General features: G+C 56.1%; 1 protein-coding gene across 1 annotated transcript in view; it reads right to left on the reverse strand.

Moving 5' to 3' along the window:
• kmt2bb (lysine (K)-specific methyltransferase 2Bb) overlaps positions 1–12,500 on the reverse strand; it is a 186,099-nt gene that overhangs the window by 51,885 nt on the left and 121,714 nt on the right. Inside the window, exons 17-21 of the mRNA XM_086002474.1 lie at positions 12,248–12,321; positions 10,277–10,437; positions 8,072–8,178; positions 3,890–4,027; positions 513–749 (exon numbers count right to left, since the gene is read on the reverse strand). Coding sequence (XP_085858600.1) covers positions 513–749; positions 3,890–4,027; positions 8,072–8,178; positions 10,277–10,437; positions 12,248–12,321 — 717 coding nt within the window. The remainder of the gene's footprint in view (positions 1–512; positions 750–3,889; positions 4,028–8,071; positions 8,179–10,276; positions 10,438–12,247; positions 12,322–12,500) is intronic.

Raw genomic sequence — 12,500 nt, forward strand, 5'->3', positions numbered from 1 at the left:
CGCGGGTCTGTGTCTGCGATCCCCCCGCACGGTGATGGGACACGGGTCTGTGTCTGTGATTCCCCCGCACGGTGATGGGACACGGGTCTGTGTCTGCGATTCCCTCGCACGGTGATGGGACACGGGTCTGTGTCTGCGATTCCCTCGCACGGCGATGGGACGCGGGTCTGTTTCTGCGATTCCCTCGCACGGTGATGTGACGTGGGTCTGCGCCTGCGATTCCCTCACACGGTGATGGGACGCGGGTCTGTGTCTGTGATTCTACCACACAGTGATGGGACGCGGGTCTGTGTCTGCGATTCCCCCGCACGGTGACGGGATGCGGGTCTGTGTCTGCGATTCACCTGCACGGTGACGGGACGCGGGTCTGTGTCTGCGATCCCCCCGCACGGCGATGGGACGCGGGTCTGTGTCTGCGATCCCCCCGCACGGCGATGGGACGCGGGTCTGTGTCTGCGATTCTACCACACGGTGATGGGACGCGGGTCTGTGTCTGCGATCCCCCCCCCTACACGGTGATGGGACGCGGGTCTGTGTCTGTGATTCCCCCGCACAGCGATGTGACTCGAGTCTGTGTCTGCAGTACGAACCTTTCCCTGCACCAAGTCCTTGTGTCGTTGGCAGTACACCTTCTTATCCTCTTCGAACACGCACTTGCAGGCACGGGCACACATGAAGTGATAGTTGCTTTGACATGAGGAGAGGCAACAGCCCACTGTCGCTCCAGGCCTCTGGCAGTGCTCGCAACGCTGGGCGGGGAAGAGGAGCGGAGGATTAGAATCACGCTTAGGAAGAGGCCCCTAAACTGTCGCTCTCTATTTCAGTCCCGTTTCTGTCTCAGACCTGGCTCAATGAGTTTCACGCTCTCTATCCTCTGAGTCAGAAGGTCGCGGGTTCCAGCCCCCACTGCAGTGACTCGAGCCCCATAATCCAGGCCGGCACTCCCAGTGCCAGTACTGAGGGAGCGCCACAGTGTCGGAGGGGCAGTTTTGAGGGAGCACTGCACTGTCGGAGGGGCAGTACTGAGGGAGCGTCGCACTGTCGGAGGGGCAGTACTGAGGGAGCGCTGTACTGTCGGAGGGGCAGTTCTGAGGGAGCGCCGCACTGTCGGAGGGGCAGTACTGAGGGAGCGCCGCACTGTCGGAGGGGCAGTACTGAGGGAACACCGCACTGTCGGAGGGGCAGTACTGAGGGGAGCACCGCACTGTCGGAGGGGCAGTTCTGAGGGAGCGCCGCACTGTCGGAGGGGCAGTACTGAGGGAGCGCCGCACTGTCGGAGGGGCAGTACTGAGGGAGCGCCGCACTGTCGGAGGGGCAGTACTGAGGGAGCGCCGCACTGTGGGAGGGGCAGTACTGAGGGAGCGCCACACTGTGGGAGGGGCAGTACTGAGGGAGCGCCACATTGTCAGAGGGGCAGTACTGAGGGAGCGCCGCACTGTTGGAGGGGCAGTACTGAGGGAGCGCCGCACTGTGGGAGGGGCAGTACTGAGGGAGCGCCACACTGTGGGAGGGGCAGTACTGAGGGAGCGCCACATTGTCAGAGGGGCAGTACTGAGGGAGCGCCGCACTGTTGGAGGGGCAGTACTGAGGGAGCGCCGCACTGTCGGAGGTGCCGTCTTTCGGATGAGACGTTAAACCGAGGCCCTGTCTGCCCCCTCAGATGGACATAAAAGATCCCACGGCCACTATTGGAAGAAGAGCAGGGGCGAGTTCTCCCCGGTGTCCTGGGGCCAATATTTATCCCTCAACCAACATCACTAAAACAGATGATCTGGGTCATTATCACATTGCTGTTTGTGGGAGCTTGCTGTGCGCAAATTGGTTGCCGTGTTTCCTACATTACAACAGTGACCACACTCCAAGAAAAGTACTTCATTGGCTGTGAAGCGCTTTGGGACGTCCTGAGGTGGTGAAAGGTGCTGGAGAAGGCTTTCTTTTTTCACAGTGCTGTTAGGGAGGGAATTCTAGGATTTTGACCCAGCGACGATGAAGGAACGGCCGATATATCTCCAAGTCGGGATGGTGTGTGTCACTTGGAGGGGAACTTGGAGGTGGTGGTGTTCCCATGCGCCTGCTGCCCTTGTCCTTCTAGGTGGAAGAGGTCGCGGGTTTGGGAGGTGCTGCCGAAGAAGCCTTGGCGAGTTGCTGCAGTGCATCTTGTAGATGGTACACACTGCAGCCACGGTGCGCCGGTGGTGGAGGGAGTGAATGTTTAAGGTGCTGGATGGGGTGTCGATCAAGCGGGGCTGCTTTGTCCTGGATGGTGTCGAGCTTCTTGAGTGTTGTTGGAGCTGCGCTCATCCAGGCAAGTGGAGAGTATTCCATCACACTCCTGACTTGTGCCTTGTAGATGGTGGAAAGGCTTTGGGGAGTCAGGAGGTGAGACACAGATGGCAGTGCCATTGAATGTCAAGGGGCGGTTGACATTAATCTAGTCACTCATGTGGCAATGACTTACGGAAATAATACTGGGCGGCCTGCTGGCGGCGCTGTCCAGAGAGAGTATAAATACTCGGGCATGGGCCCAGCTTGGCCAGGACATTCTTTAACAGGAACTAGTGAAGGACACTAGATCTTCATGTTGAAGAACAGCTAATTAAAGCCTTGTTTAATACTTAGACCAAGTACCAAATAGTTTTCTTACATCAGCGGTGGTTAGACTCTTGCTTGTTGGTGATAGTCATTGCCTGGCACTTGTGTGGCGCGAATGTTACCTGTCACTAATCAACCCAAGCCTAAATGTCGTCCAGGTCTTGTTGCATGCGGGCACGGACTGCTTCATTATCTGAGGAGTTGTGAATGGCGCTGAACACTGTGCAGTCATCAGTGAACATCTCCATTTCTGACCTTATGTTGGAGGGAAGGTCATTGATGAAGCAGCTGAAGATGGTTGGGCCTAGGACACTGCCCTGAGGAACTCCTGCAGTGATATCCTGGGGCTGTGATGATTGACCTGCAACCACCACAACCATCTTCCTTTGTGCTAGGTATGACTTCAGCCAGTGGAGCGTTCCCCCCCCCGCCCCCGATTCCCACTGACTTCAGTTATACTAGGGTTCCTTGATGCCACACTCGGTCAAATGCTGCCTTGATGTCAAGGGCAGTCACTCTCACCTCACCTCTGGAATTCAGCTCCTTTGTTCATGTTTGGACCAAGGCTGTAATGAGGTCGGGAGCCGAGTGCTCTTGACGGAACCCAAACTGGGCATCCAGGCAAGTTGAAAGTATTCCATCACACTCCTTACTTGTGCCTTGTAGATGGTGGAAAAGCTTTGGGGAGTCAGGAGGTGAGACACTCGCTGCAGAATACCCAGCCTCTGACCTGCTCTTGTTGCCACAGTATTTATGTGGCTGGTGCAGTTAAGTTTCTGGTCAATGGTGACCCCCAGGATGTTGATGGTGGGGGATTCGGCGATGGCAATACCCTGGAATGTCATGGGGCGGTGGTTAGACTCTCGCTTGTTGGAGTTGGTCAATGCCTGGCACGAATGTTACCCGCCACTTATCAGCCCAAGCCTGAACGTTGTCCAGGTCTTGTTGCATGCGGGCATGGACTGCTTCATTATCTCTGGAGTTGTGAATGGCGCTGAACACTGTGCAGTCATCAGCGAACTTCCCCATTTCTGACCTTATGTTGGAGGGGGGGGGAAGGTCATTGATGAAGCAGCTGAAGATGGTTGGGTCTAGGACACTGCCCTGAGGAACGCCTGCAGCGATGTCCAAGGGTATCATCAGCGAACATCCCCATAACGCTTCCCAAATCCCAGATTGAGGGGGGGGGGGGGGGGGTGGGCGCGGTGGGTGAACAACCCAACTGAAAAAGGTGACGCGGTAAAGCAAGGAGCACGAGGCCCTCTGCGCGCGGACCCTCCCCCGGAGTCTGGCTCACCATCAGCTTGCCCCGGCCCACCGCCATGTGAACGTTCTTCAGGGAGCCGTCCCCTTCCTCGAAGACCTCCGCCGACCACAAGGCACAGTTGACGTGCGTCCACTCGTTCTGGCCGATGTACAAGAGGCGCCCGGCGTCCTGCAGGACAGGAGAAGCAGCGAGGCGGTCAGCGCCGGTTCGCGGCCGGATATCAGACAGCGATTACGCAAAGCAGTAGCCCCCCACCTCCCTCGAGTGTAGAAGATTAAGGGGCGATCCCATCGAGGTGTTTTGAGATGATTAAAGGATTCGAAAGGCTGGAGAGACAAACTATTTCCTCTGGTGGGGGGGGGGGGGGGGGGGGGGGAGTCCAGAACAAGAGGGGCAGAACCTTAAAATTAGAGCCAGGCCGTTCAGGAGTGATGTCAGGAAGCACTTCTTCACACAAAGGGTGGTTAACCTGAGTGGAGGAGACAGAGGCACTGGTGTCAACTAGGAACAGGAGGAGGCACATTCAGCCCCTCGAGCGTGTTACACAGGAACAGGAGGAGGCCCATTCAGCCCCTCGCGCCTGTTACACAGGAACAGGAGGAGGCCCATTCAGCCCCCTCGAACCTGTTACACAGGAACAGGAGGAGGCCCATTCAGCCCCTCGAGCCTGTTACACAGGAACAGGAGGAGGCCCATTCAGCCCCCTCGAGCCTGTTACACAGGAACAGGAGGAGGCCCATTCAGACCCTCGAACCTGTTAAACAGAAACAGCAGGAGGCCCATTCAGCCCCTCGAGCCTGTTACACAGGAACAGGAGGAGGCCCATTCAGCCCCCTCGAGCCTGTTACACAGGAACAGGAGGAGGCCCATTCAGCCCCCTCGAGCCTGTTACACAGGAACAGGAGGAGGCCCATTCAGCCACCTCGAGCCTGTAACACAGGAACAGGAGGAGGCCCATTCAGCCCCTCGAGCCTGTTACACAGGAACAGGAGGAGGCCCATTCGGCCCCTCGAGCCTGCTCCGCCATTCAATGCGATCATGGCTGATCATCCAAATTCAGTACCCTGTCCCTGCCTTCTCGCCTTCTCCCCATATCCCTTTAGCCTTAAGAAATATATCCAACTCCTTCTTGAATATATTTAACGAATTGGCCTCAACTGCCTTCTGTGGTAGAGAATTCCACAGGTTCACCACTCTCTGGGTGAAGAAATTCCTCCTCATCTCTGTCCTAAATGGCTTACCCCTTATCCTTAGACTGTGACCCCTGGTTCTGGACTCCCCCGCCATCGGGAACATCCTTCCTGCATCCAGTCCTGTTAGAATTTTATAAGTTTCAATGAGATCCCCTCTCATTCTTCTAAACTCCAGCGAGTACAAGCCCAATCGACCCAATCTCTCCTCATATGTCACTCCTGCCATCCCAGGTATCAGCCTGGTGAATCTTCACTGCACTCCCTCCATGGCAAGAACATCCTTCCTCAGATAAGGCGACCAAAACTGCACACAATACTCCAGGTGTGGTCTCACCAAGGTCCTGTACAACTGCAGCAAGACATCCTTGTTCCTGTACTCAAACCCTCTCGCTACGAAGGCCAACATACCATTTGCCTTCTTAACCGCCTGCTGCACCTGCATGCTTACCTTCAGCGACTGGTGCACAAGGACACCCAGGTCTCGTTGCACTTCCCCTTCTCCCAATCTATTGCCATTCAGATAATAATCTGTCTTTCTGTTTTTGCCACCAAAGTGGATAACCTCGCATTTATCCACATTATACTGCATCTGCCCAATCACCCAACCTGTCCAAATCATGCTGGAGTTTCTCGGCATCCTCCTCACAGCACACACGCCCACCCAGCTTTGTATCTACCCTATCCAATCCCTCTATCATTTTAAACACCTCGACCTTCAGCGTAGAATTTTGGTCACACACCCCTCCGAGACCACCCCCCCGCCCTGTTGGGGAGAAGCCAGTAGTTAACACAGAGAGGTGGCAAGTGATACATTTTGGGAGGAAGAATGGGGAGAGGCAATATAAACAACAAATGGTACAATCCTGAACAGGGATGGGGGGGGGGGTTGGAGGGTGCAGGAACAGAGAGACCTGGGGTGTATGTAAACAAATCATTGAAGGCGGCAGGGCAGGTTGAGAAAGCTGTTAAAAAAGCACATGGGGTCCTGGGCTTTGTTCTCAGAGGCAGAGAGTACAAGAGGAAGGGAGTTATGCTCAACCCTTTATAAAACACTGGTCAGACCCCAGCTGGAGATCTGTGTCCAATTCTGGGCCCCGCACACTTTAGGGAGGATGTCAAGGCCTCGGAGAGGTTAAGGGGAGATTGACCAGAATGGTCCCAGGAATGAGGGACTTCAGTGATGTGGAGAGACTGGAGAAGCTGGGGTTGTTCTCCTTAGAGCAGAGAAGGTTAAGGGGAGATTGACCAGAATGGTCCCAGGGATGAGGGACTTCAGTGATGTGGAGAGACTGGAGAAGCTGGGGTTGTTCTCCTGAGAGCAGTGAAGGTTAAGGGGAGATTGACCAGAATGGTCCCAGGGATGAGGGACTTCAGTGATGTGGAGAGACTGGAGAAGCTGGGGTTGTTCTCCTTGGAGCAGAGAAGGTTAAGGGGAGATTGACCAGAATGGTTCCAGGGATGAGGGACTTCAGTGATGTGGAGAGACTGGAGAAGCTGGGATTGTTCTCCTTAGAGCAGAGAAGGTTAAGGGGAGATTGACCAGAATAGTCCCAGGGATGAGGGACTTCAGTGATGTGGAGAGACTGGAGAAGCTGGGGTTGTTCTCCTTGGAGCAGAGAAGGTTAAGGGGAGATTGACCAGAATGGTCCCAGGGATGAGGGACTTCAGTGATGTGGAGAGACTGGAGAAGCTGGGATTGTTCTCCTTAGAGCAGAGAAGGTTAAGGGGGAGATTGACCAGAATGGTCCCAGGAATGAGGGACTTCAGTGATGTGGAGAGACTGGAGAAGCTGGGGTTGTTCTCCTTGGAGCAGAGAAGGTTAAGGGGAGATTGACCAGAATGGCCCCAGGGATGAGGGACTTCAGTGATGTGGAGAGACTGGAGAAGCTGGGGTTGTTCTCCTTAGAGCAGAGAAGGTTAAGGGGGAGATTGACCAGAATGGTCCCAGGGATGAGGGACTTCAGTGATGTGGAGAGACTGGAGAAGCTGGGGTTGTTCTCCTTAGAGCAGAGAAGGTTAAGGGGAGATTGACCAGAATGGTCCCAGGGATGAGGGACCTCAGTGGTGTGGAGAGACTGGAGAAGCTGGGGTTGTTCTCCTTAGAGCAGAGAAGGTTAAGGGGAGATTGACCAGAATGGTCCCAGGGATGAGGGTCTTCAGTGATGTGGAGAGACTGGAGAAGCTGGGGTTGTTCTCCTTAGAGCAGAGAAGGTTAAGGGGAGATTGACCAGAATGGTCCCAGGGATGAGGGTCTTCAGTGATGTGGAGAGACTGGAGAAGCTGGGGTTGTTCTCCTTAGAGCAGAGAAGGTTAAGGAGGAGATTGACCAGAATGGTCCCAGGGATGAGGGACTTCAGTGATGTGGAGTGACTGGAGAAGCTGGGGTTGTTCTCCTTAGAGCAGAGAAGGTTAAGGGGAGATTGGCCAGAATGGTTCCAGGGATGAGGGACTTCAGTGATGTGGAGAGACTGGAGAAGCTGGGGTTGTTCTCCTTAGAGCAGTGAAGGTTAAGGGGAGATTGACCAGAATGGTCCCAGGGATGAAGGATTTCAGTGATGTGGAGACTGGAGAAGCTGGGGTTGTTCTCCTTAGAGCAGAGAGGGTTAAGGGGAGATTTAATTGAGGCGTTCAAAATCACGAGGGGTTTTGATGGAGTAAATAAGGAGAAACTGTTTCCAGTGGCAGGAGGGTCGGTAACCAGAGGACACAGATTGAAGATAATCGGTAAAAGAACCAGAGAGGGAGATGAGGAGAATTGTTTTTCCGCAGCGAGTTGTTGTGATCTGGAACGCGCTGCCTGAAAGGGCGGTGGGAGCAGATTCAATAGTAACTTTCAAAAGGGGAATTGGAGAAATACTTGAAGGGGAAAAATTCACTGGGCTGTGGGGAAAGAGCAGGGGGGAGTGGGACTAATTGGAGAGCTCGGTCAAAGAGCCGGCACAGGCAGGATGTGCCGAATGGCCTCCTCCTGTGCTGTGTGATGCTATGATTCCTGTGCGGTGCGTTAAGAGGGACGTACGTTGAGTTTGTCGTCGCTGTACTTCAGACACAGTGCGCACTGCCGTCCGTCCTGGGGGTCAGGCACTGCGCCGGGCTCCGAGCTCCTGCTCTTCTCACTGGCCAGAGCTGCAATCAACACACATTGAGCGGTTAGCAAAACCCGATCTCTCGGCCGCGGCCGCCCGATCTCTCGGGGAGGGGGGGGGGGGGGGGGGGCGCCGATCGAGACAGTCTCCTACCCGAGCTGCGGAATCCCTCGCCTCTCTCTCCCCTCCCACACCATCTCGGGTCTCTGCGGCCCCGAGACAAAAACGACACCGCCTCCCTGCCAGGCCGTCAGTCAGCCGGCAAGAACCTCCCGCTCCTCCACACCCTTCCCCCGAGGGCAGGGCGCGAAGATGCAAACTGAGGCGGTCAACTTATGGCGTCAAAGCGTCTCCACAGCGCACATTTGACCCGTGTACACGGGAAACATAGAAGATAGGAGCAGGAGTAGGCCATTCGGCCCTTCGAGCCTGCTCCGCCATTTAATGAGATCATGGCTGATCATCCAAATTCGGTACCCTGTCCCTGCCTTCTCCCCATATCCCTTGATCCCTTTAGCCTTAAGAAATATATCCAACTCCTTCTTGAATATATTTAATGAATTGGCCTCAACTGCCTTCTGTGGTAGAGAATTCCACAGGTTCACCACTCTCTGGGTGAAGAAATTCCTCATTTCTGTCCTAAATGGCTTACCCCTTATCCTTAGACTGTGACCCCTGGTTCTGGACTCCCCGACCATCGGGAACATCCTTCCTGCATCTAGTCTGTCCAGTCTTGTTAGAATTTTATCAGTTTCAATGAAATCCCATCTCATTCTTCTAAACTCCAGCGAATATAAGCCTAATGTAGCAAGAACACACTTACTGCACAAGATAAGAACTCACGGAGTTGGGGGTAATATATTAACATGGATAGAGAATTGCCTAACTAACAGAAAGCAGAGAGTCGGGATAAATGGGTCATTTTCTGGTTGGCAAATGGTAACTAGTGGGGTGCCACAGGGATCGGTGCTGGGGCCTCAACTATTTACAATCTACATTAATGACTTGGATGAAGGGACTGAGTGTAATGTAGCCAAGTTTGCGGATGATACAAAGATGGGTGGGAAAGCAAGCTGTGCAGAGGACTCAAGGAATCTGGAAAGGGATATGGACGGGCTAAGTGAGCGGGCAAACATTTGGCAGATGGAGTATAATGTGGGAAAGAGCGAGGTTAAACACAACAAGTTAGCATGCAGGTACAGCAAGTAATCAAAAAGGCAAATGGGATGTTGGCCTTTATTTCAAGGGGGTTGGAGTATAAAAGTAGGGAAGTCCTGCTACAACTGTACAGGGTATTGGTGAGGCCACACCTGGAGTACTGCGTACAGTTTTGGTCTCCTTATTTAAGGAAGGATATACTTGCATTGGAGGCAGTTCAGAGACGATTCACTAGGTTAATTCCAGAGATGAGGGGGTTGACGTATGACGAAAGGTTGAGCTGGCTGGGCCTATACTCATTGGAGTTTAGAAGAATGAGAGGGGATCTTATTGAAACATATAAGATACTGAGGGGGCTCGACAGGGTAGATGCAGAGAGGATGTTTCCCCTCGTGGGGAAATCTAGAACTCGGGGGCATAGTCTCAGAATAAAGGGTCGCCCTTTTAGAACTGAGATGAGGAGGAATTTCTTCTCAGAGGGTCATAAATCTGTGGAATTCACTGCCCCAGAGAGCTGTGGAGGCTGGGTCATTAAATACATTTAAAGTGGAGATAGACAAATATTTGCAAGATAAGGGAGTGAAGCGTTATGGGGAGCGGGCGGGGAAGTGGCTTTGAGCCCAAGATCAGCCATGATCTTCTTGAATGGCGGAGCAGGCTCGAGGGGCCAAGTGGCCTATTCCTGCTCCTATTTCTTAGGTTCTTAACAGACAACCCGGTTGTCCAAGAAACAGTGGCCAGGGACACCGGGGGAGGACTCCCCCGCTCTTCTTCCGATGGAGCCTCGGTTTAAGGGCTCCTGCGGAGGTGGGCCGCCAGTGGAGACCCCCCCCGGGAGAGACGGACCGTGTCCAGCGCCCAGCGTTGCAGCAACTGCGCGCTCAAGCCGGCAGCGGCTGCTCCGGGTTGCAATCTCCGTCACTCGAGGCACTGGGCGGCCTTGACCACCACCCCACCCCACCCCGCACTCGCCCACTCACCCACGGACTGCTCCACCCGGCTCTGCACCCCTCGGTTCCCCGCCGCGTTCTGGCTGCTCTGCCGCTGGCTGTTGGGGGGCTGCCAGCCCTCGCCTTGCTCACGCCACTGGGCGTAGATGTGGTCGAGCGACGGGGGGACGACAGCATTCGGGTGCACACCGCTGTGGGAGGAGAGAGAGAGAGAGAACACGTCATGGCACCTGAAGGTACAAGGAAAGTACACAAATATACACAACACCCGCACACTTCCCCCACCCCCCCCAGAGTACTGCCCCTCCGACAGTGCGGCGCTCCCTCAGTACTGCCACTCCGACAGTGCGGCGCTCCCTCAGTACTGACCCTCCAACAGTGCGGAACTCCCTCAGTACTGCCCCTCCGACAGTGTGGCGCTCCCTCAGTACTGCCCCTCCGACAGTGAGGCGCTCCCTCAGTACTGATCCTCCGACAGTGCGGCGCTCCCTCAGTACGGCCCCTCCGACAATGCGACGCTTCCTCAGTACTGCCCCTCCGACAGTGCGGCACTCCCTCAGTACAGCTCCTCCAACAGTGAGGCGCTCCCTCAGTACTGACCCTCCGACAGTGCGGCGCTCCCTCAGTACTGACCCTCCAACAGTGCGGAACTCCCTCAGTACTGCCCCTCCGACAGTGTGGCGCTCCCTCAGTACCGCCCCTCCGACAGTACGGCACTCATTCAGTACTGCCCCTCCGACAGTGCAGCGCTCCCTCAGTACTGCCCCTCCGACAGTGCGGCGCTCCCTCAGTACTGCCCCTCCGACAGTGCGGCGCTCCCTCAGTACTGCCCCTCCGACAGTGCGGCGCTCCCACAGTACTGCCCCTCCGACAGTGCGGCGCTCCCTCAGTACTGCCCCTCCGACAGTGCGGCGCTCCCCCAGTACTGCCCCTCCGACAGTGCGGCGCTCCCACAGTACTGCCCCTCCGACAGTGCGGCGCTCCCTCAATACTGCCCCTCCGACAGTGCGGCGCTCCCACAGTACCGCCCCTCCGACAGTGCTGTGCTCCCTCAGTACTGCCCCTCCGACAGTGCGGCGCTCCCTCAGTACCGCCCCTCCGACAGTGCAGCGCTCCCTCAGTACAGCTTCTCCGACAGTGCGGCGCTCCCACAGTACCGCCCCTCCGACAGTGCAGAACTCCCTCAGTACTGCCCCTCCGACAGTGCGGCGCTCCCTCAGTACTGCCCCTCCAACAGTGCGGCGCTCCCTCAGTACTGCCCCTCCGACAGTGCGGCGCTCCCTCAGTACTGCCCCTCCGACAGTGCGGCACTCCCTCAGTACTGCCCCTCCGACAGTGCGGTGCTCCCTCAGTACTGCCCATCTGACAGTGCGGCGCTCCCTCAGTACTGCGCCTCCGACAGTGCAGCGCTCCCCTCAGTCAGTGCAGCGCTCCCTCAGTACCGCCCATCCGACAGTGCGGCGCTCCCTCAGTACCGCCCCTCCGACAGTGCAGAACTCCCTCAGTACTGCCCCTCCGACAGTGCGACGCTCCCCCAGTACTGCCCCTTCGACAGTGCGGCGCTCCCCCAGTACTGCCCCTTCGACAGTGCGGAGCTCCCTTAGTACTGCCCCTTCGACAGTGCGGCGCTCCCCCAGTACTGCCCCTTCGACAGTGCGGAGCTCCCTTAGTACTGCCCCTTCGACAGTGCGGCGCTCCCCCAGTACTGCCCCTTCGACAGTGCGGCGCTCCCCCAGTACTGCCCCTCCGACAGTGCGGAGCTCCCTTAGTACTGCCCCTCCGACAGTGCGGCCCTCCTTCAGTACTGCCCCTCCCTCAGTGCTGGCACTGGGCAGTGTCGGCCTGGATTAAGGGGCTCAAGTCTCTGGAGTGGGGGCTCGAACCCATGACCTTCAGACTCAGAGGCGAGACAGCTACCAACGGCCCACTAAGAGGACGCTCGGCGCGATTCCAGGTGTCGGATGACCGGCGCAGGCAGCTTCGACTCTGGATTCTACTCACTTGGGTAAGCCTCCACATTCCTCCCAGTACTTGGAGTCCTGAACTTTGAACCAGGGGAAGATGCGGTCCATTTGCTGTGTCAGAGAGGAGAGGACAAGAGACGAGCAGAGGTTAGTTCACTTTTGATATTCAGCACTCGAGAGTAGGGGCTGGCGATTCCGAGCTGGTAACCCAAGGACAGACAGGGAAGGAGCGAGGGGGGAATGGAGAAGAGGAGCGAGGGGAAATGGGGAAGGAGCGAGAGGGGGAAATG

The sequence above is a fragment of the Somniosus microcephalus genome, chromosome 12, assembly GCF_052327205.1.
Source record: "Somniosus microcephalus isolate GS21.2 chromosome 12, FLI_Smic_1.0, whole genome shotgun sequence".
NCBI lineage: Eukaryota > Metazoa > Chordata > Chondrichthyes > Squaliformes > Somniosidae > Somniosus > Somniosus microcephalus.